Source organism: Papio anubis, chromosome 14, assembly GCF_008728515.1.
Source record: "Papio anubis isolate 15944 chromosome 14, Panubis1.0, whole genome shotgun sequence".
NCBI lineage: Eukaryota > Metazoa > Chordata > Mammalia > Primates > Cercopithecidae > Papio > Papio anubis.
This window is the reverse complement of record NC_044989.1, coordinates 30,932,999-30,960,031: the sequence shown is the minus strand read 5'-3', so window position 1 is coordinate 30,960,031 and position 27,033 is coordinate 30,932,999. Positions and strand designations below refer to the sequence as shown.

Here is a 27,033-nt window from a genome sequence, read left to right as displayed (position 1 = left end):
CCCCTGGATAGACTGGGTGCCTGGAGAGACCTACAGAACTGGGCCCCGCACATGGACACTCACTTCACTTCCAGATGTTTGAAGTCCCACTTGAAATCTACTTCAGTCCTAATGACATTTACTGGTTTGACAACCTAAACTGATACGATCTCAGGCTGGATCAGCTAATGACACCTAGCAAAACTAGATTCCCTTGACAGCTTCCATAGGCCCAGGAAGTCTTCCTCACTTGAGTAGAGGACAAAATAACGATTTGAGAAGAAAGTCATTGTTGGAAGGAAATTTCCACTCTCTGAGACATTGCAGGCCCTGCATGGAGCTGCCTTCACCCCATGGCCTCAGTTTCCCCATATGCCAAACAGTCAGAATGAGGCACCTCAGCATCTCAGCAGTGTGGTGGTGCTGCACCATCTCAAAAGCTTGGCGGTGTTCTTGTGTAACTGTCTGCCATCTGTTACTCAGAAGTGGTATTACAAAGCACTGAGCAATGGACTCCTGTGCTGCAGCTTCTGTCTAGAGCCAACAGCAGCTCAGCAGCTTGCCTGGGGGGTCCCCTGCAGAGCCTGCAGCAAAATGCTTTGTAGGCCCGAACCTGCAGCTCCAGGGTGAGGCTCCTGAAAGAGGTCCAAGGTGCTTGGGATGCTGCAGAGGTGAGTTCTCTTGCTGCTCCCCCTACTCCTCCCATGATGGTCATTTACCTGGGCCCTTTACTGGGCCAAAGCGTTGGCTGGGGAGCCTGCTCCCATCTTTCAGTGTGCAGAGTTCTGATAAAGGCAAACGCTAGATCAACCCCGGGGTTCTGTGTGATGGTCTTAGAGCGCAGGTAAATCTTGAAAGGGCTGGCAACAGTGCTCACCTTTTCTGGGCTGTTTAATTTCAACTGCAGTTCTCAACCCCAAACTTCTTATCTACAGCTCAGTCAAGAACTCTCTGGGGTTGTGAGGCAGGACTTCCCTGTGGCTGAAAGATAAGGTACCCAAAACAGGAGGCTTTGAGTAGATGCCTCCATTTCTCAGTACATGTCTTTGGGGAGACATCTTATTGGAGAAGGAATTCCGGAGCCCTGATTTACAGCTGTCTCACCTGCACAGAGGTATGGGAGCTTCCTCTACACTGAGCTCTGTGGGGAGAGAGGGGCAGGGAGGATGATGGCTGCCACAGTGGGTGTATCATTTTCACCTCCCCAAGAAACTGGATGAAGCAAGCAACCCTCCAACAAAAATGGCATGGTTCCTGCTGCCTCTGCTCCCTAGACAGAGCAAGGTTTTCTCCCTTTGAGTGCTCAGATAACACCAGCACTTTGCATTCAGCTTTCATCACTACTCATTTGCTTGTCAGAGGAGGTATTTTCTCTCCATTTTACAGATGAGGAATCGAAGGCTGGGGGAAGGTAAATGACTCACCCAAGACTCACACAGTGAGTGTGACAGCTAGGTCAGTACTCTCTGGTCAATGATCTGGCCATGATTCCAGCCTACTTGAGCCTACATGGGAACTGGAGTCAGAATTTGCTTTGCTTCTAGATCCAAGCGGTTTTAATCTGCAAGTGGGAGGGGGATGCACTTCCCAAAGGACCTTGGGAAAAGGGGCTTTTGAAAGATCACCCTGTGCACCCAGTATCCCCCTGCCCAGGGTCACTTTCCAAGAATCCCAAGTGGTTGCTCCAACTTTGGATCTCTTTTTTTGAAAGCACAAAGCCCTGATGCTTATAGGGAGAGAAAACCTTCATGGGAGATAATTGCGCCTTAATTTTTTAAAGGATATCTTTAAAGTTAAATTTAGACCAGCTCAGCTTTCCTTCCATTAAGCAGTAAAAGTTACCAGGCACCTGCAGGCAGGCATAGAAACACCCTGCAGGGTTGGCTGAACGCGGCCTTGGCCCTCAGTGGCCAGGCAGATGAACCGCGGGGTTGGGGCAGCAGCACTGACGGCACCCTGGGATCCCAGCGCTGGCTGTGGTAGGATAAGTACCTTGAGGGTGGGACCTCGGCTTGAGCGCCACGTGCAGCCCCCACGATGAGCGGGAAAGTCCTCTCAGGCACAGCGCCGCCTGGCGCGAGCCGGCTCTTGGGTCCCAGCTGGCAGCTGGGGGTGGCGGGCATCCCAAGTGCACCACTCCCCCCACGCCTTGCCCCAACCCACGATGGTCTGGGAGCTGCACCCAGGGCTCGGCGCGGGCGGTCCCGCAACAGCACCGAGCGCTTCGGTCGCGGGGCGGCAGTAGCGCCCCCTCTCAGAGCCCGGCTCACTCCCACCTGGGCTCGCTCCGAGTCGGCCTGTCTGTCGGGCCCGCCCTCCCGGCTCACTCCCTCCGCCCTCGTGCTCCTCCCGGGGTGCTTGGCACAGCCTCGGATTCCTCCCTCTCGCTGCTGGAGTCAGTTTCCCTATCGGCGGCGGCGGCGGCAGCAGCCGCGGTGGCGGCGTGGGGAACATCTCGGCAGCCACCGCGCTTCTCGCGCTGGAGCGGGTGTCCAGCTTGGCTGCCCTCGGTCCTTCCTTGCCACGTTTCGGGTCGCCCCGCGTCCCCCACCCAGGCTAGCTTCTCTTCAAAGTGGGAAGGGCGCCTTGCAGGATCCCGCCGCCCCTCCACCCGGATCCTAGGTCTGGCGCTCCCCAGAGCGAGGCGCTCCCCAGGACTCCTGCCCCGCCAACCCTGACCGCCGGGGGGTGCCCCAGGGACGTAGCGCCGCGGAGAGGAAGCGGCAAAGGGGACCATGCGGCGCCTGACTCGTCGCCTGGTTCTGCCAGTCTTCGGGGTGCTCTGGATCACGGTGCTGCTGTTCTTCTGGGTAACCAAGAGGAAGTTGGAGGTGCCGACGGGACCTGAAGTGCAGACCCCCAAGGTAGGCGGCTTGGCGGCTCTCTGGCGCGGAGCCCGCGTGCAGGGTTTCCGGGCTCCCGGGAAACCAGGGCGAGGGTCTGGGTGCTGAGAGCAGGTAACAGCCGCCGGATGTGACTACCATGTGATGTCTCTGGATTTTAAAACGCTCGGGGGCATCTCCGGACCCGCGGTGTGCGTAAGTGGCAGTGGGGTGTGGGTGGTGGGCGCGCGCTCGCCTGCGGAGCGGAGCTCCCAACTTGAGCTGCGCGCGAGGGTCCCGGGGCGGAGAAGGCGCTGCCGACTGGCGGCCCAGGGGCTGGCGGTCTCTGGGCGCTGCCAGAGAGTCGCCGGCGGTTGGGTCAGGCGGCACGGCCGGCCGGTGCTAGCGCCCGGGCGAAGTGTGGCGGCTGCGCTGACCTCCTTCCCGCAGCTGCCAGGCCCAACCTGGGGAGGCCGGAGGCCGGGTGCGCCGCGCGCGCCTCTGCGTTGCGGGCGAGCGCCTTGCAGCCTCCCGGGCGGCTGCCACCCCTGTTCTCTAACTGTTTCGACCGTCTCAGCGGCAGTGGAAGTTGAATGTGCCCAGAGCACCACGAAAGAGCCTGTAAAAACAGACGCCTTAGTATTGGCGGGGAGTTGAGGAAATGGCAATCCAAATGGGTTTTCCAACTCCTGCCCAGTCAGTTCCTGTGAGGGAGCCAGAAGGTTCCCCCTATAGGTTCACTCTTACCTTCGGATTCAGAGCCCTGTAGGGGCAGAAGAAAAACTTCCCCACGGCTCTCTGAAGATTCACTGGAAATCAGTTGACAAAAGGCAGATCAATAGGCGGAAAGGCATAGTAATTTATTTGATCATAGTTTTTCGTGACATGGGAGCCTTCAGTTTTCTCTTCACAGATTTGGCCTGGGGACACCGAAGGGGGATTTCCTGGCCAGCCAGGCAATCTTTATAAACTGGGTCCAGTACAGTCATCTAGGGGTCTGGGCAAAAGCCTTGGAGGAGCTTACGGTCGGAAATGGGAGACTGAAAAACAGGAAGATGTGGGCGGGAGGTGGAGTCTCACTAGTTAAGTACAGTACAGAGCACCTACTGTGTGCCAGGTGCATAGTAGGTGCCTTCCTCGTAAGTAGTTGTAGGAGTTGGGTGGTAATATGCTTGTTTCATAGATCAGGAAAACAGGTTCAGGGTCTTTAAGTCACTTACCTTAAGTCGTTCTACTGGTTTGAACGCTGACCTCCACGCTCAGGGTTTCCAGTATATCAAGTTGCCTCTCGGTTTCCCCTTTTTAACAAAGTCTTTTAGCACTTATGTTCTGGAATCTTGCCAATGCTCAGTCGATTTCAACAAGAATTTATTTAGCACCTATTGTGTGCTCAGGCAGTGTGTTAGGTGCTATGGGTAGAGAGAGAGAGAATTTATTCTCCAGGGGGAGAGGAGTTCATTGCACCAGGATGAGAGGTGTGCACAGGGCTAAGATGGTTCAGTGCACTGGGTGTCATGGGAGCCTGAGGGCTCCTTGGAGGAGGAGGACATAGCAGAGCTGAGTTGAGAAGGATAAACAGGTTTGTCAGTAGATAGAAAGGGCATTCCAGGTAGAGGTTAACTGCACGAAACAGGCTCAGAGGAATGACACAGCACGTTGTATGAGTGTGGCATAATTTGAGCACCAAGTGTGTGGAGGTTGGAGGGATAAAGTCTAGAGAGGTGTGTAGGGGCTGGGTGGGGTAGGATCTTGTGGGTGTGAGGACCCCTGGAGAGGGTCAGGCAGTGAGGTGGCGAGGCCAGATCGATGACTTCAAACTGCCTTTATAGCACCAGATCACTTTTCTCACGCAGCCCCTGACCATAGATCTGGAGAGCTTTTCTTCTTTTTCCCTAGGTGGTTCTGCTCCCTGTGATGTAGTTAATGATGCCTGCAGAGACATGAACTTTCTCTGTTTTGCTTTGACCCTCATTACCTTAAGCTTGCTTATTCTTAGTTTACACCAGGGATCTGGGATGACAGATCTGTTTCCTTCTTTGTGCACTCTTTGTCCCTCCTCCTCTCCTGCCTCTTCTTATCCTGGCGTGTGCTCAGCACACATTTATCACAGGCAGCTGTATGCCAGGCTCTGTGCTGGGTTTGGGGGCTGCTATGCTGAGCATGCTGTGTCCCTGTCCTTTGACGTGGAGGTAGGGGGCCACTTAAGTTCCTGGACGAGGCAGAATTACAAACACATGAGTGGTAATTTGAGGTGGAGAGTGGTTTAGTAGCAGGATTCAGGACATCATACTGTGCAGTCACAAAAGAGGAGGTTCTCTAGTTTTGAACCAGTTGCCCTTTTTCTTAACATCTTATTCCTTCTTTTCCTTATTTTCTGTATCCTTCTATAACCATAAATTTTTATAGACTTAGAAAATCTTGACGCCTTTTACTATCAGGTGTCTTCTTTTTGTTGTTGTTGTTAGTGTTTTTCTCTTTCCTGTTTTCCCCCTGTATGTGTGGCTTTGTGTGTCTACATATACGTATTGTGCGTATTTGTGGATGTATTTTGTGTCTGGTGGATGAACGTCACTCTGTATCTTATAGTGTGTATGTACCTGAGAAGACAGGAAGAAAGACAGAGACTCCTTAGGTAACGCCAGAACAGTTTTATTTCCTGTGACTGATGTAGACAGGAAATGTGTATGACATGTCCAAAGGAGCACAGTGGTACCAAAATCCGACTGCATGTCAGAATCACCTGGAGAGCTCCATTAACATGCATATTTTTGGGCTTACTACAGAGATTATGACTGTCTGAGTTTGGGAGAAGGTTCTAGAATTACTGTTTTTACCAGGGCTGCATGTGATTCTGAAGCAGCCTATTGATGGTTGGCATTTGGAAGCTAGATGAAGAATACCAAGTCTGTTGACTGTGGTTGGTTGGCTCCATGTAAATATAGTCAAATGATTTTCTTCTTGAGTGTGCTCATGAACCTAACCCATGTGAGCCTATGTGCGCATATTAAATAACAGCCCTGAGCATTTCTCTTTACAAAGTCACGGACTCCATTTACATATATTAATTCATTTAATACTCACAACAACTACACAAGGGAGACAAGAGAGTACTTTTATGCAGATGACATTAAGGAGGTGAAAAATTTGGCCCAAGCTAACCAGGCTGTCCAAGTGGCAGCATCAGGACAAGAATGGAATGGGATCCCTCCTGAAACTGCCCACTGCTTGCTTTTTCCATGCCGGTAAACCCAGAGACTGCCTGAATTGACAGCAGGAACTCCCCCACCCACTTCCCAGAGCTCCCATGGCTCATCCCTAGATCCTCACCCTTAGAGAGCTCCAACAGGGTTGTGTAAGGAAGGTTCTAAGGCAGGAGTTACTGCAGAGGGACATCACCCCTGCCCTTGGAAGGCACCATGTGGGGCACAGGAAGCTCCCCTCACTGGAGGGAGCACACCCTGATGAGGAGAGTCCCTGTGATGGGGGGTTGCAGAGGCGTAGGTTTAGGAGGCATTTGCCAGTGCAGAGATTGTTTCTTCAACAGTAGGAATTCGGATGGGACTTCTATCCATCATAGGGGAAAAAAATGGTTTTTGAGTGAGTTCCGTGCTCTAGGTTTTCCTAGCGTGTAATCATGGGGACAGGTCTTTGCCTTGGACATGCTGAAGCCTTGGAGAGGTTTTCTTCCTGCTCAGGCCTCTAGGCATCTTCCCAGCGTGGGTGAGGGAGTCAGCTTTTCTTCCAAAGCAAGAGGAGTGGGCTCCCTTCCCTTGAATATACTCAGAGAAGTCTGGAAAGGTGTAGAGATGGGAGAGAGCTGTATTAAGGGCTCCTGGCCTGGGGACCACCCGACCCTTAGATTCTGTGGAGCAGATTGCCTTCAGAGAAGCAGGTTCTGGTTCTGGGCCATCAGGCCATTGTTCTCTTTTTCTCATGGTCTTAGGAAATGTCTCCATTCACCTAATGACAGGATCTCCAAAGTGGGCAGGATGAAATGAAATCTCTAGTTGCTGGGCCCCAGTGCAGGGGAAGTGAAGAAGGCATGCTACACTCCTGGTTTAAGGAAATTTATTAGATTTTTTTCTTAGTTTCAAGAAGGGCTCGTTCTTTCTATTAATAGCTCAAGTAAAGAGTTCTTTAAATTTGACTTTTTAATGTTAATTTCATTCTTTTACTGCCTCCCCCCCCCAATTATCCAGCAAAGCTCTAATTTCTAACTGAAAAATCATGTAACAAATTCAGTGTTTTAATTCAGACTGTATTTGAATGGTAAATAGTATGCCACTTAAAAGTAGCTGAAAAATGTTTTAATTTCTTCTCCCCCATCATTCATTTGCCATTTGGAGAATCATACAATAACTGACTAAAATTTTAAAAATATCAGCAAATTTGTCTCTTATTTCCAAGAAACTAAATATAGTCCAGGTGCTTAGGGCTTAGTAAAAGCAAAAGAATTGTAGGCCTGAGGGTAATTTTCGAGGAAGGTATTGGAAATGTAAAGGCTTTGAATAAAATGCCTCTGGCCCATGTAAGTGTATTGGTGCTGTACTAGAAATATAACAAACACCATTAAAAAACAGCTTGTCTTTCTGTAACATTTGCATCCCACCAATGCCTTAAGTATATGACACTGTTATTTTATTCCTCATTTAGTAGATAATTTCTCCCGTTAAAAAAAGTCATGAATTTTAGAGAGAGACCTTATTAATCTACTGATGCTCGGTATGTGCATATTGGACTCTGTCCAGGGAATTTTGTAACCATCCAACGGGTTCTTGTTGCCCACTTCCTAGACAGAGCCGATGTATCAAGACAGGGGAATTGCAATAAAGAGTTTAATTCATGCAGAGCGGCTGAATGGAAGACTGGAGTTTTATTATTACTCAAATCAGTCTCCCCGAAAATTCAGAGACTTTTTTTTTTTTTTTTAAGGATAATTTGGGGCCAGAGAGTGGGAAGTATTGATTGGTAGGGTTGGAGATGAAATCATAGGGAATCGAAGCCGTCCTCTTCTTCTGAGTCAGTTCCTGGGTGGGGGCCACAAGACCAGATGGGCCAGGGTGGCGCTAGCTTGATCCACCCAGTATAGGATCTGAAAAATATCTCAAGCACCAATCTTAGGTTTCGCAATAGTGATGTTATCCCTAGGAGCAACTGGGGAGGTTTAGAATTTTGTGGCCTCCAGCTGCATGACTCCTAAACCATCATTTCTAATCTTGTGGCTAATTTGTTAGTCCTGCAAAGGCAGTCTGGCCCCCAGGCAGGATGGGGGTTTATTTTGGCAAAGGGCTGTTTTCATTTTTGTTTCAGTGTTCTTCCCAAAGTTAGTGCAGCCTACAACCAGGATTGAACAAAGACAGCTTGGAAGTTAGAAGCAAGATGGAGTCGGTTAGGTCAGCTCTCTTTCGCTGTCCTAATTTTCTCATTGTTATAATTTTTGCAAAGGCAGTTTTGGTGTGACTCTGGCATGACCAGAAGTAGCCTGTGATTAGATGCATGCTCATCCTTTCAGCTGCTGTGCAGGTGCCTGTACAAGGCGCTGTGCTTTCTTCCATTCTAAGGCAGTTCGCTGGAGCAGGCGTCTGGGTGGTGTTACACAGCTGGCTCCTGCAGAGGCTCTTGTGAGTGACTGAGAAACATGGAGATAGCAGGTTGGAATCCCAGGTTGTCAAGAAATTGTATGTGGTCACTTTCTAGATGTCAAGAAGCTTTTTCTAAAACAAAAACAAAAACACTGAGCCTCTATCCCATGGGTCTGGTGTGAAATTCACCCTGGGTCATTTTTGGCCTTATTCTGGGTTGTCCCAAGGCCCGGGGGCTTGTGCAGAGTCCAGGCCTCTGGTTGTCAGCACTGAGTCAGTGGTGGCTGTGCCATGTCCCAGCTCCCTTTCACTCTCCTAGCCCACTCTCTCCCCCAGGTCCCTGCAGGAGGCCCTATCCCAGGGACCCACAGATGTCTGTTCTAGGGTAATCTCTTTTAGTCAGACTGGGGAGCTCTATGTCTCCCTAACCTTTGTTTCCCAAAGTGACCTGATGTTTTTGGAAAGAAATACCAGGAATTCCTGTCTCAAACTTCCCCAGAGGTACAGAATGATATCTACTCAAATCAGAGAAGACAGAGGGGTGAAGCAGGAAGGGAAGATCCATTAACGGCCCTGTCACAAGCCTCCCCAATCTGTCCAGAGACTAACCTTTTTCAGGGCTGCCCATCTGGATGTATCATTTAAAAGCGCTAATTTCCACTCATCAAAGGTCATTTATAAACTAAACAGGGACAGAATAAGGCTGCCGTGGGCTGATGCCTGAAGCCCAGTATTCCTGCACAGCCCGGTTTTCATGCCCTCTGATTTTGCCTCCTGCGCCTACATCCTTCACCATGCCTCCCCATCCCAACTTTCTAAAGTGGCCTTGAGACCCAGGAACCAATTTTTGAAGACCTTCATTGCTTGAGCCCTTGTTTCATTTCTAATGTTTGCAGTATTGTCACTCTTCTATAGCATCCCAAAGTCCCCAATGCATTTTTTGGAAAATAATCTGAATTGGAAAGCAGGGCCAGATCCCCAGCTCCTCTCCTGGGGGAGTCTGTGAACCCTGCCATGGCTTTTGAACATTCTACCCCAGAGACCCAGAATCGTAGACTCGCCATCTGTTTGGGGAAGGGAGTCTGGACGTGCCCGTGCCCTCTACCACTGGCTGCAGACCCCTGCCACTTGCCTGCGTTTATCCTGGGCTGGGTGTGAGCCTTTTTCCTCGCAGGGTCCTCAGAGACTCATGCTGCACGCAAGCGGCAGGAGATAGAGTCCCACCTTCTCTTGGTAGCTCCCATCTTGTCAAGATCAAGTGTGTTTTACTCTCTGAGTTTTCTGATAGACATGGCAGCTGGTGCGGCCAGTGGCAGCGCCAGGGATGACTGAGATTCCTCTCTTCCTGGCTCAGTCTCCTTGACTGTGAGATGGGAGCAGCCCACTCTAGAACTGTCTGACCCCCACTTCCTTGCCAGCAGTCTGAGTCTTTTCAGGTTAGTTGTGAATAACTCTGAAGTGAGAGCTTACGGCTATAAATAATTATACCGCGGATACTCTGTGCCTATTACTTATCTTTTAATTATTTTACCAGAAATGCTAGATTAACCAAAAAATAAATCAGTCTCAGTCCTCAGATGTTGAGCTGATTAAGAAAGAACCCCTTTGGGATACTGAAGAACATGAACACACACATATACACCCACAGGCACACACACACAGAGGTACTCTGGGGAATTCTGCAGGAGCTCCTGCAATGTGCTGGCTCTGGTATTTTGGTATTTCAGAATAAATGGCCTGATGTGACCTTCTGGGGTGACAGTCTTTGCATTTGGCAGTGGCTGCTGTCATCCCAGGGCCTAATGAGCACTAGAGGCTGACAGAGGGACAGAAAAAGGGACATCTCTGTGGTGTGGGAAGTGTGTGCCACCCAGCGCATCCTCTTTCCTCCTGCTGTTCTGTCCATGCTCCATCCTCCCCTTCACATTCTTCCTCTGTCCCCTGAAAAGCCAGCCTGGCTATACAGCCCCAGGGTCCTGGGACAGGGGCTCCAGTGGTGGCCGGCCCTCTGCCCTCTGCCCTCTGTTCTGTAGGAGCCCAACACTTCCCTGCAGGCCCCAAGGTCAGGAGCAGCCTCCTCTGAGAGCACTGTTCTGGACACAAAGCTAGTTATTTCCTGAAGGAAGGAGGTTGCCACTCTGGCCCTTCTATCAGCAGGAGCCCTTATCGCTGGGAATACAGAGCCATGTGATCCCCTGCATCCCGGACAATGCTGGTTTCAAGTACAGAGCCTCTTCTGCATACCATTTCCTGGAGACAAGATGAGGCTCTTAAAAAATAATTAAATTCGCCTCATGTCACTTGTCTTCTTAACTGTAAGCACTACAGAGATCTTTCAAGGAAATGCAGGAGAGCAGGGCACACTCACCATGTCCCTGCCCTGGGATTTGAATGCCCAGATGAAGAGAACAACCACCCTGGCTGCCTTCTTCCTAATGATCCTGTGATTGCAACCCGATCTGCATGCATGCTAGGCCAGGAGAGAGCCTGAAACATCTATAGAACTAGTAGGACCACTCTCTTGACAAGCTCTCTCCAAAGAGGTTAGCTGTCTCTTTTCTCTGTTTGCACTATGGTTTGGAAATAAGGATTTTCTTCCTTAGTTGTCTGGGCTGAAGATTTATGTAGCATCTCTTATTCCTCAGAGAACAGTAATCATTCATGTCCCTCCCACCCCCCACCTCCCAGCCATAGAGACTGGTCCAATCAATATTTATGTGCCCATCTCTCGCAGCTGCAACATGCAGGCATAATAGATGCCAGATTCCTTGATGGCCATTGAAAAATTAACTGGTGCCTGTATTTCAGGCTCATTGTTTCCCAGGATCTCAGGGAGATCAGGCCACGTGGTCTGTGGATTAATTAAGGCACCCAGATAATTGGCTATTAATAGATGGCCAATTGATGGCTGCCAGCTGGGTGCTGAATTGACTAATGTCCTTATGGTGGGCAGGTGGTCTTTATCAGAAGAGGAACTAGCTGAAAGACTCGACTAATTAAAGGGTGAATCAGGAAAAGAAGATAAGAGGTAGGTTCTTTCCCCACCACTTGGTGTGATGTTTTACAGCTTACAAAGCATTTATATTCACAAATGCCTCATTTGATCCTTACTGTGACCTTGTGAGGTGAGTGTTACTATTATTCTCGTTTTCTGAAGTGTGATGAATCTGAGGGTATAGCAGGGTGGGGACTTGGGCAAGCTAGCCTAGCCAGGAAGTGGGCTTCAACTTGCTCTTTTGACTGTCATGCATATGCTATTTCTGTTAGAGCCATGCTCAACTTCAGGTGAGATTTCTTTGCCAGGGAAAATGAAATATATACGTGTATGTTATATGTTTGTTTTCATATGGACAAAAAACTAGTGCACTTGCTGAGAAAAGATGCCCTCCCTCTGTGAAAATACCAGCATTGCTTTTTTTTTTTTTTCTTTTTTTCAGTTTTATTTTTTAACTTACAGAAGGGAACTGGAAAAGGGATTAAGGGAGATAGAGAGCTTGTCTCTGGAAGGCCAACAGAGGGTCTGGAGGACTTTGGGTTTTCTTCTAGGAAAGGCCAAGTTTAACCCATGCTTGGGCCAGTCAGGGCCAGTCCACAGGATCACTGCTTTCTGGAGTGGGAAGAGCTGGGACTGTAACAGCAGACTCGGTGGTGCGAGAAGTGGAGAGAGGCTCTCCACTCTTCCCCCTCCCCACAAGTCCCACTATCAGGTACTGACTCTGGCCTTACCCAGGAGCCCACGCTGCCCTGCTACCACCTCCCTCCTGGGCCCTCAGGGTTTGCTGGCAGGACAGGAGGCTGTGCTGTTCTTTCCTAGGCTGCTCCAAGTTAGAAATCAGCAGGGTTGTGGAGTTAAGACGCAAACTGTTTGAGTCCCTTTCTTAATGAATGTGGTCCTTAAACCATCGGAAGCAATTCCCTTCCAAGAGGAAAAATGTAATTTGAAAGAACCTAACACATCCTATATGAAATGTAAGACAAGTGCCTGGGGAAATGACTCCAGGAAGTGACTTTAGAAGATACCCAATGTCACCTTAATATAGGGTATCCTGCCTGCATCTCTAATGCCGGGGTGTCCTGCCCACGCCTCTAATGTGGGGGGCACCCTGCCATGTCTTGCTGGTTAGCCTTGAAAATTGATGGACGACTCCTCAGTTCTGTCTGGTTGGTGGCCTGCTGGTTCCACCCAGTACAGGGACCAGACTCTTTGTGGAGGATTTGGAGGTTGGGTTTGAGTTATGTCGTTGCTGCCCACGTATATGTTTAAACTTAGGAAAGCATAAGATCAGGAGGCTGCCGATGTCTTCCTGGATATTTTGTCTGCCGTTCCAGTAAGCTCCTGGGCCCATGGTGGTGTTTTTGTGCATGGCCTAAACAATAAAGTTGGTGCTCTGCTCTAAGATCCCAAGCAGAAACATGACTTTTTTACTCTTGTCCTTTTTCCCCAAGCATGGCAACGTTAAAGGACACTGCATTTTTAAAAACTGTGTGGAATAAGAATGAAAAGAAATGTAAACCTAGATGACCCTGATATTTTCCCTCTCCACTTGGAAGCCCTGATGGTTTTCTAATCATTTGCTCAGATCAACTCTCTATAATTCTCCCTGCCTGTCTTAAAACTGAAATTATGATTTCTGCTCCAGATTTTAGCTTTTCTCCTAAAATTGAGTGTATATTTTGGTAAACTTCTTGGCAGTGTCTACTAAAGCTAAACATATGTGTACATCTATGACCCTGCAATTCAACTCCTACATATAAACCCAACAGAAATGCTGTGTATTTTAGGGAATGTCATGCACTTGAATTAGAGTAGGTGAAGTTTTTCTGTCAAGGGCCAGTAAGTATTTTTGTTTTGTTTTGTTTTTTAGGTTATATGGTCTCTGATGTGACTATTCAACTCTGCAGTTGTAGTTTGAAATACAATATGTAAATGAATTAGTGTCACTGTGTTCCAATAAAACTTTATTTATGGAAGCAGATATTTGAATTTCATATATTTTTCACATCTCATGAAGTATTCTTCTTTTGGTATTATTTTGAAAGATTTATAAATATAAAATCCATTCTTAGTTTGTAGGATGTACTAGGACAGGTGGCAGGCCAGATTTGACCCACAGCCTGTGTGATTCCATATATATAAAGTACAAGAACAGGCGAAACTCATCTCTGGCATTGTAAGTCAGTTCATGGTTACCTTGGTTGGGGGTACTGACTGGATGGGGACAGGACATTTTGGGGCACTGGCACTGTTCAGTTTCTTGATTGCGGGACTGGTTACACAGGTGCATTCACCTTGTGAAATTCCTTGAGTACATGTTATTTTCTCTTTGTGCATTCTACTTCAGTAAAAAGTTCAAAAAGAAAGATCTGAACTGAGTGTGTGGTTCCTGACTCCAGGTTTTAGCACCTCATTTAGGGTCGGAGCCTAGCAGTTTCCATTCTTTCTATAGCCATTGGCTTCTGTTTCCCAAATAAGTCTTTGGAAAAGGTCTTGGTTTGAAAGTTACCCACATCTTATTCCCTTTTATAGACAGAGAGACATTTAACAACTGCTATGGCGCAGGCACTAGCTAACCAAAGTATGTGCTGGATCACAGGAAGATGATGGGTCCTAAAGTGGGAAGGCATTCAGGACAATGGGAACTGTGAGTAGGACTTTGGCTGGTATAGTAGCTGCATGGTACATCTGGGATGAAATCTACCTAGAGTTATAGGTAAGAGGTGAAGGTGTGATTGCAGAGAATAGAATTATGTGATGTGAGCTACTGGCTTGTAGAAAACTAGCTTCTTGTTTCTGCATCCAGAAGAACAGGCAGAGAACTGACAAACTGAGCCTGTAGTGTTGGGTGCTTTCTGAGTTAGTCATCTATTCTTTTTAACAACCCTGCATGGCCGGCATTCTTAGCTTGGTTTGTCATGTGACGAACACCAAGGCTTAGGGAAGTTTTGTGACATATCCAAGATCATGCTGTTTATAAGCAAACCAGGGATCTAGATTCCATACCAGGTCTGTCTGCCTCCAGAGCACCCAGCCTCTTTCCACTTCCATATGCTCACCCCAAGCTTCCTTCCCTCCCCTCACAGCCACGTTGAGTCTGTAAAAGGCAGAACTTGAATATATTTTTTCCTTTGCAACTTGCCTTTAGAGCTGGGTTCACTGTGCTTGCCAGAGTGAACAGTTTAGATCAGAAATTGTTGAATGAAATAGTCTTACATCAGAAGCTATCTCTTTCGGGATGAGTCATTTTAAAACAATGTTTAAAGAGAAAACTTTACAGTATTTTCAGAGAAATATGTTGTGCTTTCACTGCTATCTGACATCCTCTTATGAATGCTGTCCTGCCACAGATGACTGGGAATGTGTCTGGTCCTAGGGTTAAACTTTAAAAAAGGAAGTCTCCAAAGTATCACATTTTTGAGAGTGTGAAGGTGCTTAAGGAATACCTCAAGACGGATTAAAGAGAGGACAGTGAGGAATTAACCAACAGATGCTGAAAATACAAAGGCCATTGTGGATAGCTAAAAACTGTAGCATCACCCCTCAGAGAGGACTCGTCCTGTGTTTAGCATAACGCCACCAATTATTTGGTTGTTTATGCTGAGGAGTTGAAAGCTATCATGTGCCGGGAAAATACTCAGCATGGAGCAGTAATTATGGATCAGCAATTATGGATCAGCTGATAATAAAGGATGTATTGGATTGACTGCTAATTAGATTATTAGCTGCAAAAACAAATACCTGCTATTAACCATAAATAAGCTGCACTTATGATATTTTCTATGTTTTACGCTTACTCCTTTTTATAATGTGCATTTCTTTTCTTTCTGTGCCAAGGCTTCCCATTTTCCCCAGTCATACTGAGCGTATTTGTGGGTCAATAAACATTGAGCCACAATTAAAGTGTTCTTTTTTCCTTCCACTCTCCTGGAGAATGGGGTGGAGAAAACTGACATGCATCGAGCGTCACGTGTAAGGTCCTCGGTGAAGTGTAGTCTGTTTTCTCAGGGAAGAAATAAGGGCTCTTTCAAGGCTGGATCCAGGTCTTTCCTACGGGCACAGAGTCTTTGTGAGGGGTAAGATCTCTGTGAAATCACTGCTGCAGTTAATTGCCAAAGAAATGACCATGTTGCTCTTCCTTCTTGTGGCACTTTGAGGTTTGGTCCTTGTTTTTCAAGGTGGCTGGGATGAGTCCTTGGGAGCCTCAGGTGCCTGTATCCCCCACTCCTCACTACCAAAGAGGGCCTCTTCCTATAAGTAGGTTGACTGTGTGTCCCCAGCAGTGTGAGGTGCCAGCTGCTTTTCTGCCCAAGCAGGCCCTCAGTTCTGTGGGTAGGATGATCTGCCAGAGCTCCTGGGCACACAACAGGATGTCTGGAGAGAGAAGTTGCATGCAGCAGGAGGCTCTGGCTGTGCTCTCAATAAGTGGCACAAGTGACCGTCAAGTGTCCTGCATTCAGTGCTAGCAGAAGACCTGGTTTGTGACCTCCGTTATTCGCCAGGAGTCCATGTAGAAAGAAGAGGCTTCTAGGGGAGAGGTGAGTGTGAGTGCCTTTTAGGAGAAATGCTGGGGGCTTTATCTGCATCAGTTATTTATTCCTCACAAGCACCCCACAAGGTGGGCAGGCTAAGATTCAGCTACTGCTACCAGTACAGTCATACTCGCCTTTCTCATTAAACAGTGCCTGGGAGGTTGCAGTGAGCCGAGATTGTGCCACTGCACTCCATCCTGGGCAATAGAGGGAGACTCTGTCTCAAAAACAAACAAACAAACAAAAACAAAAAAACAGTGCCTGAACCACGCTAATTGTTAACATTTTCTTTTTTCAATATTATCTCTAGATGGTGTATTGATTACCTTTATTTTTACCAGTGAGGGACTTGAGCTTCCTAAAGGTCCAATATATTGCCCAACACAACAAGGGTGACATGATTTGGGGAGGAAATCCAACCTTACAGAACAACGCCTGGTAAATATAAATGCAATTGTCAAACGTTTATCCCCATATATCCCTGCAAAGATTCTCTTCTTCCCCTCAGCCTCACTTTCCACTTTGACTCAAAAGAGAAAACACAGCTATCCATTTTGCAGTTCCTCCCATCATGAATAAGTGGTGGAACTAAGACAGGACATAGGATGCTAGAGCTCTGGTGGGAGTACCACTGGGGCAGTTGGCAAGCGAGAAAGATGGGTGAACTCCATGAAGGTTTCCTCCTTTGAGTGCCTATCAAGCGTGGGGAGACAGAGTGGGCAAAATCACCTGTCCTAGGCCACTGGATCAAGTTCATCTGAACATCCTGCAAACCCATATAGGGCGTTGCTGTGTGGGAAGCCCTGTGTAGGAAGCAGGGGTGAATCCTGAGGGAGTGTGGAGTGTGGAGTGTTTAGCAGCGGCTCTCTGCTGGCCCCTCCCTCACCACTTCTGATTCCCGAACACTGTGTTCCTCTTAGATGTATCGCTGTATTACCGGAAAGATACAACTGTGTCTCTGGGGAGGCTGTTTAATGGAAGGAACTGCAAGATGGATAGCTGTCTTTTCTCTCTTTTGAGTCAAAGTGGAATGTGAGGCCAAGGGGAAGAAGAGAATCTTTACCGGGGTACATGGGGATAAAAGTTTGAGACAATTGCTTTAGCTCAGAAAACTGTGTTCAGCCACAGTTTAATCTCATCCTTAAAGCTGTTTCACTAAAATAGGAACCTGTTATTCCACAGGGCTGCTTATTAGAAGAAGAAGGATTTAGGGAGGTCTTTTAAAGTCATTTTAGTGATTTTTTTGAAAGAAGCATTTGCCGGAATCCACTCGTCCCCAAAGCATCTGTTGTTTTAGGAGCATAACACTAGTGGAAGCATAACAGGAAGGGAAAGCCAGCGTCAGGGTAGGAGATAGGCTAACTGAGCAACCCACTTTTATTTAGTCAGTATAGGATGCCTGTCGTGGGTTCTATGCTGTTTTGGGCACCATAGACCAGGTAGCCCATGGGTCAAATGCAACCCCCACTTTCTCCACTGTTTTTGTATGGCCTCTGAGCTAAGAATGGTTTTTATATTTTTAAATGGTCAGAGAAAAACTCCAAAGAAAAATAATATTTCATGACACATGAAAATTATTAATACGTGAAATTCAGACTCCATGGTTCATCAATAAAGTTTTATTGGAGCACAGTAACACTCATTCCTTCACGAATTGTCTATGGTTGCTTTTATGCCACAGTGGCCAAGTTGAATAGTTGTGATGGAGACTGTGTGGCCCACAAAACTTAGATCTTTACAATGGAAATAGAAAATATTTTGCGTATTTTTTATAGAAAACAAAAATTTGTAGAAAATGTTTGCACACCCCTGACCTTTTGTTTCTCAGTGTGGCTCATGGGCCAGAAGGGTTAGTGTCCCTTATAATTCATTAGAAATGCAGAATCTCACTCCATTTCAGACCTACTGATTCCAAGTCTGCATTTAGTAAGATCCCCAGGTGATGTGTGTGCAATTAAAGTTTGAGAAGCCTGCATTAGATGATGTGCTTGCTCGTGAAAAGCCTGTGTGAATCGTACTCCACAAGACCAGCTCTGCATTTGGTGCCACTTGTCCTTATTTTCTTGGAGTTACATGCGATTCCAAGCTCCCATTCCCCCATGTGGGGATGGGGATTCCTCTTCTACTCACGGCTTCACAGCGATTCCGGAAGCTTCCTCCACTCCAGGTAATGTGGGAAGAGGTTGTAGTCTTCCAGCTATTACCATCATGACTGTTTCGTCATTGACTGTGCTCTTCACGTTCTGCTGATCCCGGGCTAGTGGCTTCCCTGTGGTACCCGGAGCCCCCTGTGTCCAGCAGCCGGCCTTCCTAGGAGCATCACACAGCCATTTTAATTGGGCTCTGCTACCTTCTGGGATACCTACGACTCTCAGGACTGGCCGTGTTCCATTCTCCTTCCAAGCTGGAGGAATTCTCTCTCTCTCTAGTCCTCAAAGGCACTGCCCTTTTTTTTTTTCCCACCCCCTGGGCTATTCATTCTTTCAAATAACACTGGCTTTTGTAAATGATAGAAGATGGCCTATTTCCTGGTATCTCTGCTTTGGGCTTAGGAATACGATCTTCCTGGAAGCCAGGGAGCATTTGGATCTTGGTTATCTGCTGAGGTCAGGGGTTGGGGCAGGGCCGAGGCGGGAGTGGGAGGTAGATGGAAGTGAGAACAAGTGCAAACAAATATCCTATTATCCTAGCACCTCTACACCATGTTATGATGCAGTTGAGGGGACACAACTAACACCATCTAGGACAGTACTGAATCTGGGATATCTTCCTGTAGAACAGGAGACAGGTTCTGTGGGAGCTTAGAGAAAGAGAGATTATTGGGCGGCAGTGGACAGGGAGGTGTCTTCCTAAGGTGGCAGGACTCAGCATGAGTGACTAGAGATGAATGGAAACCAGGAGTGGGCCAGATTGAGGAAAAGTTCAAAAATAAAGCCATTTGCTTATTTTTGTTCTAAGACCAGAGGGTGTAGGATTTCCCCAGTTGGGAATATTATACTCCACTCACTGGGGACTTTTTCAGTAAATGTTTTGGGTTTAAGGATTTTAATTGTCTATAGTATGTTCATTGCTCTTAAAGAGGCAATTCAGTGAAATTTGAACTTGGCATTCCCTTTCTCTTACCCTTCTGGCCTAATGAGAGTAGCTGTGTATGTTCTGTATTTCTCACCAGGCTTGAGTCTGGCTTTTCTTGACCACCTGTTTTCAATTTTAATTTGTGTAGCTGCTGTTAGAGAAATTACCTGTGGGGAAGTCATCTTGCCTGTCTAGATTCCTTACAGATGAAGCCTTGGCAGGGCCATGGCCAAAGTCACTTAGAATGCCCTTGGACGGGCATGCTGGGCATCCCAAGTTCAGAAGGTCTGAGTCCATGCACATTGGTTGGAGAAAGCGAACCGTGAAGACATCCCTGCTGGTGTGACCAGGTCCTGGAAGAATTGTTTCTTGTGTATACCAAACAAAGAGGCTGGCAGATCCGCAGAGGTTATTTGAGATGTGTGCTGATCCACTGCACCTCTTTCCAAATTGCTCTCTTAGGAAGCTGAAGCAGGAAGGGTCCTAACACAGTGGACATGGAAATATACTCATCATGTACCAAGTATAAAAAAAAAGAGGATTCAAAATTGTGTCCATGGCCGGGCGTGGTGGCTCATGCCTGTAATCCCAACACTTTGGAAGCTGAGGCAGGTGGATCACCTGAGGTCAGGAGTAAAACCCTGTCTCTACTAAAAATACGAAAATTAGCCGGGCATGGTGGCACACATCTGTGGTCCCAGCTACTTGGGAGGCTGAGGCAGGAGAATCACTTGAACCCAGGAGGCAGAGGTTGCAGTGAGCCAAGATCATAGCACTGCACTCCAGCCTGGGCAACAGAGTGAGACTCTGTCTAAAAAAAAAAAAAAATCTTGTGTTCATGGTAGGATACTAATTTGTTTAAAACAAGATATATACATTGAAAAAAGTTGTCGAGAGAAAATAAAAATGGATGATTTACATAAATGGGCTATTGTCTATGTGATATTTCTCACTGCAATTTATTTATCTATCTTCTCCTTTTACTCACCACCCTCTCCTTCACCCCCTTTGAGATAAGCAACATAAGAATCTGGATATGTGAACTTCAGTAGCTTTCTCTCTGCATTGTGTAACTAGTTTGTAAACATGTATAAACATTTACAGATCTGTTTTGGTTGTTATTAAAAAGGAGAGTGAGAGATGGATCACATTATATATACGTTGCATCTTCTCCACTTAAGTGTATGTTCTAGAAATCCTACTGGTCAGCTAGCTCATTATTTTTAATGACTGCATAATATTCTGCAGTGTGGATATAACTTATTTCCATTTGATGGGTATACACCTTATCTCTCGTCTCTTGTTGCTACAGACAGAGCTGAAATAATCTATGTACACGTATTCTTACATGTTAGAGCTTTTGCTTCTAAAGTATAACTTTTGAGAAGTGGGAATTCTGAATCAAAAGTGGTCTGTAATTTTTATATTATGTGTATTTTAAGATTGCTTTGTAATCTCCTTTTTGAGATTATCTTGACTATTTTATTGTCTTATTTTATTGCATTCATGAGAACTTTCAAAATTAAATGTCATGGCAGTATAGGACTCTCTTGATTTTGATGCAAATGGCTTTAGTGTTCATTATTTACTGCTCACCTTTATTAGATATTCTGTATCACATTTTAACTTGCCTTTTGATTTACTTTGAGTTTTTATTAGTTTTTTTTTATTTTTATCTTTTGATTGAATCATATTTCTCTTTTATTGAAGCAGTGATTTATTTTGATTTTCTTGTTTTGAATCATCCTTGAATTCCTGGAATAAACCATATTTGGTTACAGTTTATTTTTATTTATACTACTGGGTTGTGCAATTCATTTGGAATTTTAACATCTATTTTCATGAGTTGGATTTGTTTATAGTTTTTTTTTGGTATTTTGGTTTTAGATTTAAGTGTATATTGCTTTGATAAAATGAATTAGGGAATTTTTTAGCAGATGAGAATAGTTTAAATAACTTTCACTGATTTATTCTTTAATGATCATATAGAACTCAGCTGTGAAATTATCTAGTTCTGTTGACTTCTTCAATGGTAACCCTTTAGTCACCTTCTTTGTCTCTGCCACGATACCTCTAATTGCTCACCAAATTCTGGTGTCTCGTTGTTTGGGCACACAGCAAGATTGCATTTCACATTCTCCCTTGCTTTAACTAGCATGTAACTAACTTGGGTCCAATAAAATGGAGTAGAAATGATGGGTTCTATTTATAGGCCACACTATAAAACCTCCCATGCACGCTCTACCATATTCTTCTCCTTCTGCCAGATAATGTAGGGCCACATGATGTAAGATGCTTTGGTCTCTGAATAACTGAATGGGAGAAAACTCCCCTGTTGTCCAGAACACCTACCCAAGACTACTGTGTAAGCAAGAACTTCTACTTGTTAGCATAGCCTATCTTCCACTATTGCATATGGTAGCTGGTCTTTTCACATTTTCTACTTCTTCCTTGGTCAGTTTGGGTAGTATCCATTTTGTTAGTAAATTCACCCATGTCTTTTAGGTTTTAAAATTTTACCAGAGTTGCACATAGTATTCTCTTCTAATTCTCTATTCTACACCTATGGTCAAATCTCCATTCACGTTTCCAATCATATATATTTTACCCTTTCTTAAACCTACTCTATCTTATAAGATGTTTTCAAAGAGCCAGTTTTTACATTTATGTATCTTCCTATTACATTTCATTTTTATTCATTAATTTTAACTTTTCTTGCTAGTAGTTTTCTCTATTTTTGAATATTCCTGTTTTAGAAATAATTAGGGCATGTAAGGTTGTACATTTCTTTTGCGTGCAGCCTTTGCTGTGTCCCATACATTTTGACTGTCTTCCTCTTCAGTTCTTACTAGATGATTTATATTTTTAATTTTGATTTTCTATTTGTCTGAAGAGCTACTCAGGTAGGAGCATGTTTCTCAATTTCAAAATCCTTAGGATTTTTGATACTTTTAATTTTGGATTGCATCGAATTATGAGATGAGAATGTGGCCTATCAAATCTTTACTTTTCAAAATTTTTAAGTTTTAATTAATGACCAATTACATAATCAATATTTAAAGTGTCTTTTGGACATAGGAAAGAAAGCCCCTGAATATTCTTTTTTTTTTTTTTTTGCCCAGGCTGGAGTGCAATGGCGTGATCTCGGCTCACTGTAACCTCCGCCTCCTGGGTTCAAGTGATTCTTCTGCCTCAGCCTCCCAAGTAGCTGGGATTACAGGCATGTGCCCCACACCTGGCTAATTTTGTATTTTTAGTAGAGATAAGGTTTCTCCATGTTGGTGAGGCTGGTCTCAAACTCCTGAGCTCAGGTGATCTGCCAAACTCAGCCTCCCAAAGTGCTGGAATTATAGGCGTGAGCTATCGCGCCTGGCCAAATATTCTTTATTTGATGGTTACATAGTTCTGTCTCTACATACGTACTAGATAAATATTCTTGATCCAACGTATCATTCTTTCTTGGTTTATATCATTTTTTGGTCTGCTATTTCTGTTCAATTCTGAAATCATACATTATAATTTTATTTTTATCAAAATCTTCTATCAAGAGTTTTGGCTTTATGATATTTAGTGCTATTTTGTTTTGTTCTTAGTGATTTGTATTTTAATAAATTGTGCCTTAACATTCACCTTATCTGATGTTAATATCGTCTGTTCTGGTTTGTTTTCATTTTGCATTTGACCATCTATTTTTAATCTTTCTTTACGGCATAAAATGTTTCTTATAAATTACGTATAGCTCTCTGTTGACCTGAATACATATTTTTATTTTTCAATCCAATCTGATGATATTTGTATTTTAATAAGAATGTTCAGCTTATAAAAATTAGTGAAACAATAGATATGATTAAATATATACTATTTATTTTATTTTTATCTTTCTCCATTTTATTACTTTTGCCAGTTTGGCCAATTACTACTTCAATTTCTCTTTCCCTTTTTAATTTGGACATCTTACTATATACCATCTATGCTGACTGTTATCTTTATTTCTAGGACATCCAAAGGCATATTTCTATGCAATCAAGATATCAGTGATGATTTTACACCCCCCTCCTTCTGCCAGGATGTTTTACTCACCCATTCATTATCATCCTAATAAATATATTTTGGAGACAGGGTCTCTCTCTCTGTCACCCAGGTTAGAGTGCAGTGGTGCAGTCATAGCTCACTGCAGCTTCAAACTCCTGGGTTCAAAAGATCCTCTCGCTTCAGTTTCTCAAGTACCTAGAACTAAGCTGTGCACCACCATGCTCAGCTAATTATTATTATTTTTTATTTTAGAAATAGGGTCTTGCTATGTTGCCCAGGCTCACCTAGAGTGATCCTCCTGCCTCAGCCTCCTGAGTGGCTGGCATTACAGGCATGAGCTACTGTGCCTGGCAGCAGCCTAGTAAATTGAGCCTTTTATGAGTACTTTTACTTCCTTACACTTGCATACACTGTAGGCAGATAGGCTTTTAGAAGACTTTTATTCACCCTACCTTCCACTACCCCTAATTACTGGGCTTTGCTGAGATAATTAAACACTTCTAAAACGAAATGTTAAATTTTTCTTTGCAGAATCCCTCCTCTTTTTCAAGTATTCTTATTTGTCACTTCCATTACTTGTTTCCAGTCACTTTAATACTACCTAATTAGATTTAACTGTACGAATTGCAAGGTTCATCATACCACTGTTTTCTCTTCTTTTTATCTCACCCATCTTGAGATTTCTGTTTGAGTTCATTTATTTTTTGATCAGAATATCTTCTTGAGATAGGGTATGTGGGTTATGTTTTCTATAAACTCTTGCATCCGTAAATATTCTACAAATTAGACAGGTGAATAACATCTGCATTGGACACTTGGCAATGTATGGATGGTTTTGTGGTTTGTTTGGGTTTTTTTTTTTTTTTTTGTAATTTTTTTGAAACAGGGTCTTGCTCTGTCACCCAGTCTGGAGTGTAATGGCATGCTGACAGCTCGTTGCAACCTCAACCTCCTGGGCTCAAGTGATCTTTCCTGCCTCAGCCTCCCAAGTAGTTAGGACTACAGGCATGTGGCACTGCACCTGGCTAATTTTATTATTATTTTATTATTTAGTAGAGATGGGGTCTTGCTAGGTTGCCCAGGCTGGTCTTGAACTCCTGGGCTCAAGTGGTCCTCCTGCCTCGGCCTCCTAAAGTATTGGGATTATAGGCATGAGCCACCGTACCTGGCCTGGATGGTTTTCCATTGTCTTCTGGATTCCAGTTTTGCAGATGGCATATGATTGAAGTCACATTATTTTTTCTTTGTTAGTTACCTGTTCTCTCTGTTTGGAGCTTGTGACATTTTCTCCTTATCTTTGGGACTTAGGAGGACACCTTGGTGTATGTCCTTTCCCATGTCTCTTGCAAGAAGCTCAGTTCCATTTGCAGACTCAGGTCTTTCTTCAAGTCAGGTAAATTCTTTACTTCCATTTGTTTAATTCTTGTCTCTTCTGTATTTGTTCCTTTTTCCCCCTTCTGGGATTATTGTTATTCATAAGGTGGGTCTTTAGAGTCTGTTCTCCAAATATCTTTTTGCCCCTGATTTTTATTTCTTTGTAGTTTTGCTCTTGTGTGTGTGTGTGTGTTTCTACTTATCTTCTAAGCCTCTAATTTAGGTCTCTACAGCAACTATCCTTTTCATCAACTACTCTGCTGAGCTTTATAGTTTGAAAAATCATGATTTTTATTCCCAGAAAGTCTTTCTTGTTCATGTGCTGTAATTGAATACCATTAAGTGCTGTTGTTATTTTTTGTTTGAGTTGCCCTTTGTCTCTTTTAGCAGCTCTGTTTCATCAACAGCTTCCCCTTCTAAGTGTTTTGTTTGCTCATGTCTCCAGCTTCTGGTCCTCTTTGTGGGTGGCTTTTTTTTTTTTTTTTTTGGTCCACTTTTTTCAGCTTAGGACCAGCTGCCTTCAGGCAAAGTCGACAGAGAATGGTGGTGTGTGAAAGAATTAAAGAAAGAGGAAAGAAACACGAAAGGTGGCTCACCAGTCAAGACAGGTTTGTTTTCTCTAAAACAAACCTGATAAGAGCTTCTGGCCCAGTTAGGTCAGAGGCATACTCTTTTACAGACTAAGAGTTTTTAAGGATTCAGGGTGGGGGAGTTTATTAGAGGCTTGGACTGCTTCTGTGTCTCTTTGCTGTGCTTATCTGGGAGGGAGAGTTGTGTGTCTGTTCCCATACATTGTTCTGCAGCTGCAGGCATACCCCCGCTGCTTTTAGCTTCCCTATCTTAGTGCACCTGAAGGGAAAGGAATGTGATTATTAAGGCCCGCTGTTGTACTGGGGCCCATTGTATGAGGGTGAAGTTTGGCAGTTACCCAAGAGACTTTCCCCCGACCTCCCTCTGTGCCCGGACTGTCTTACTTGTGTTTTACTGTCTGCTCTTTTCGGCTGCTTGTAGTTAGAAGAGAAGTGATTTCCTTGAAATGCATGAGGCTAGAAAAGGAGCTGGAACTGAAAGTGGTGGTGTTTGTCCAAGATGATGATGCTCCTGCTCTGTCAGTGTGTTGCAGTCTCAGCTCCTATTACCTTGTAGGAGCGGTACCACCAGGCAGGCTGTCGGTTCCTTGCAGCACCAAAAGGAATCCCCTGAGCTACCCTAGCTCCAGGCTACAGAGGACTCAGTAGGCCTGTTCAGCTTCCCATCCCTTCCTCTGGGCCACAGAGACAGGAGGTCCTCTCAGAACATTCTTGACAGCTGGAGTTGCCTTCCTCCCAGGGGCCTCTCCCACTCTGGGCCAAGCTTTCCCCAGGATTCAGGGACATCTGATCTTGCTCCTGTGTCTGTTCTTAGATGTCATTCTCTAGGCTCTCTCTCAACCCTTTTCCACCCAGCCCTGCAGATCCTGAGGTCTCACTTAGACTCCACACCTGTGTGCTGCCCTCAGTGGCTCCCTGCAGTTGAATTGGTGCTGAGAGAGACACCACTATCTATCAGCAGGGGCACATTCAAGCCACCATTATCCAGAATTGCTTCATCGATTTCTGAAATTTCAACAGCAAATGATAGAAACTTCCAAGCAAATATTCTTCTAAAATTTAGATTTCTTTGAAATCTAAGGAAAATGAGAAGGTTTCTACCCTGCATTTACTTCTCTATCCTGCCACAGTCTAAGAGAGGGATTTCAGTGTTAGTTTGAAAGGATTTTTATTCATTGGGAAGTGTTCCTAGAATTTTGTTAGTAGCTGCATACAACACCACTGCTGCAGAGGCCTAATTCATCTGGACTGGAATTACTTCCTTACTAGGATCACTTGGGGACTTCTAGGTTTAATCCATCACAAAGTAAGAGTACCAGAATCACATGGGGATGAGATTCCATAACCAGAGAATGGAGGACTTGGTGAAGCATGAGGATCAAAGTGAGAATCTGGAGATGGCAAGGAGGTTTGAAGTGACGTCAGGGCAGGCTGCGGGGGACTGTGGGCCCACGACAATGATAGTGGATCTTTGTCATTCAGGGGATAGGGGACAAAGTGGATCCTGATTCACTGGGAAATCAGTTGACCAATATATTATCATCAAATATCCTTTCCAATGAGAAGACCTGGAATGTGACCTAGGTCATGGATGTTGGTCTTTTTCTTTGACGATCGTGACATCTAACAATAATTAGGTCATGAAGAGGGATTCGAGAAATCCTCATTTTTTAGCATGTGTTTCATACCAAACAATGTGCCTGGTGCTGTCCCATACATCTCCTGTAATCTTAGCCAAGACTCTTTGTTAGGTAGCGTTTTCACAGTTTACCATGAGGAACGAGCCTCTGAGAAGCTAAGGATCTGTGAATACGAGGTCACAGGTCAGTAAATGCTATGGGACATCTCACAAGCTGATCAGGAGGTTGGCTCCGATGTGCCAGTGTTGTCGGAAAGCACAGGTTTTTGTCCAGCACTGGTTCACACAGTGCTTAGGCTGAGAAAGCAGCCACTGGCTGTTTGCTCTCCTGTGCCTGGAGCTGGGCTCATTGCACTTTGGGAGGGGCATTTTGGAAGACACTTCTGCTGCACGGGCAGTAGCAGGAAGACAGG

The 27,033-nt window shown here is 45.2% G+C and overlaps 1 protein-coding gene across 2 annotated transcripts in view; it reads left to right on the top strand.

Moving 5' to 3' along the window:
- Positions 1-2,102: 2,102 nt before the first annotated feature.
- The window catches only part of GALNT14 (polypeptide N-acetylgalactosaminyltransferase 14), a 227,687-nt gene continuing 202,756 nt past the window's right edge, over positions 2,103-27,033 (top strand). Inside the window, exon 1 of one of the 2 annotated variants that reach the window (XM_021924716.1) lies at positions 2,103-2,843. In XM_021924716.1, coding sequence (XP_021780408.1) covers positions 2,715-2,843 — 129 coding nt within the window. In that variant the 5' untranslated portion in view covers positions 2,103-2,714. The remainder of the gene's footprint in view (positions 2,844-27,033) is intronic. The other variant, XM_021924718.2, reaches the window with a different exon arrangement.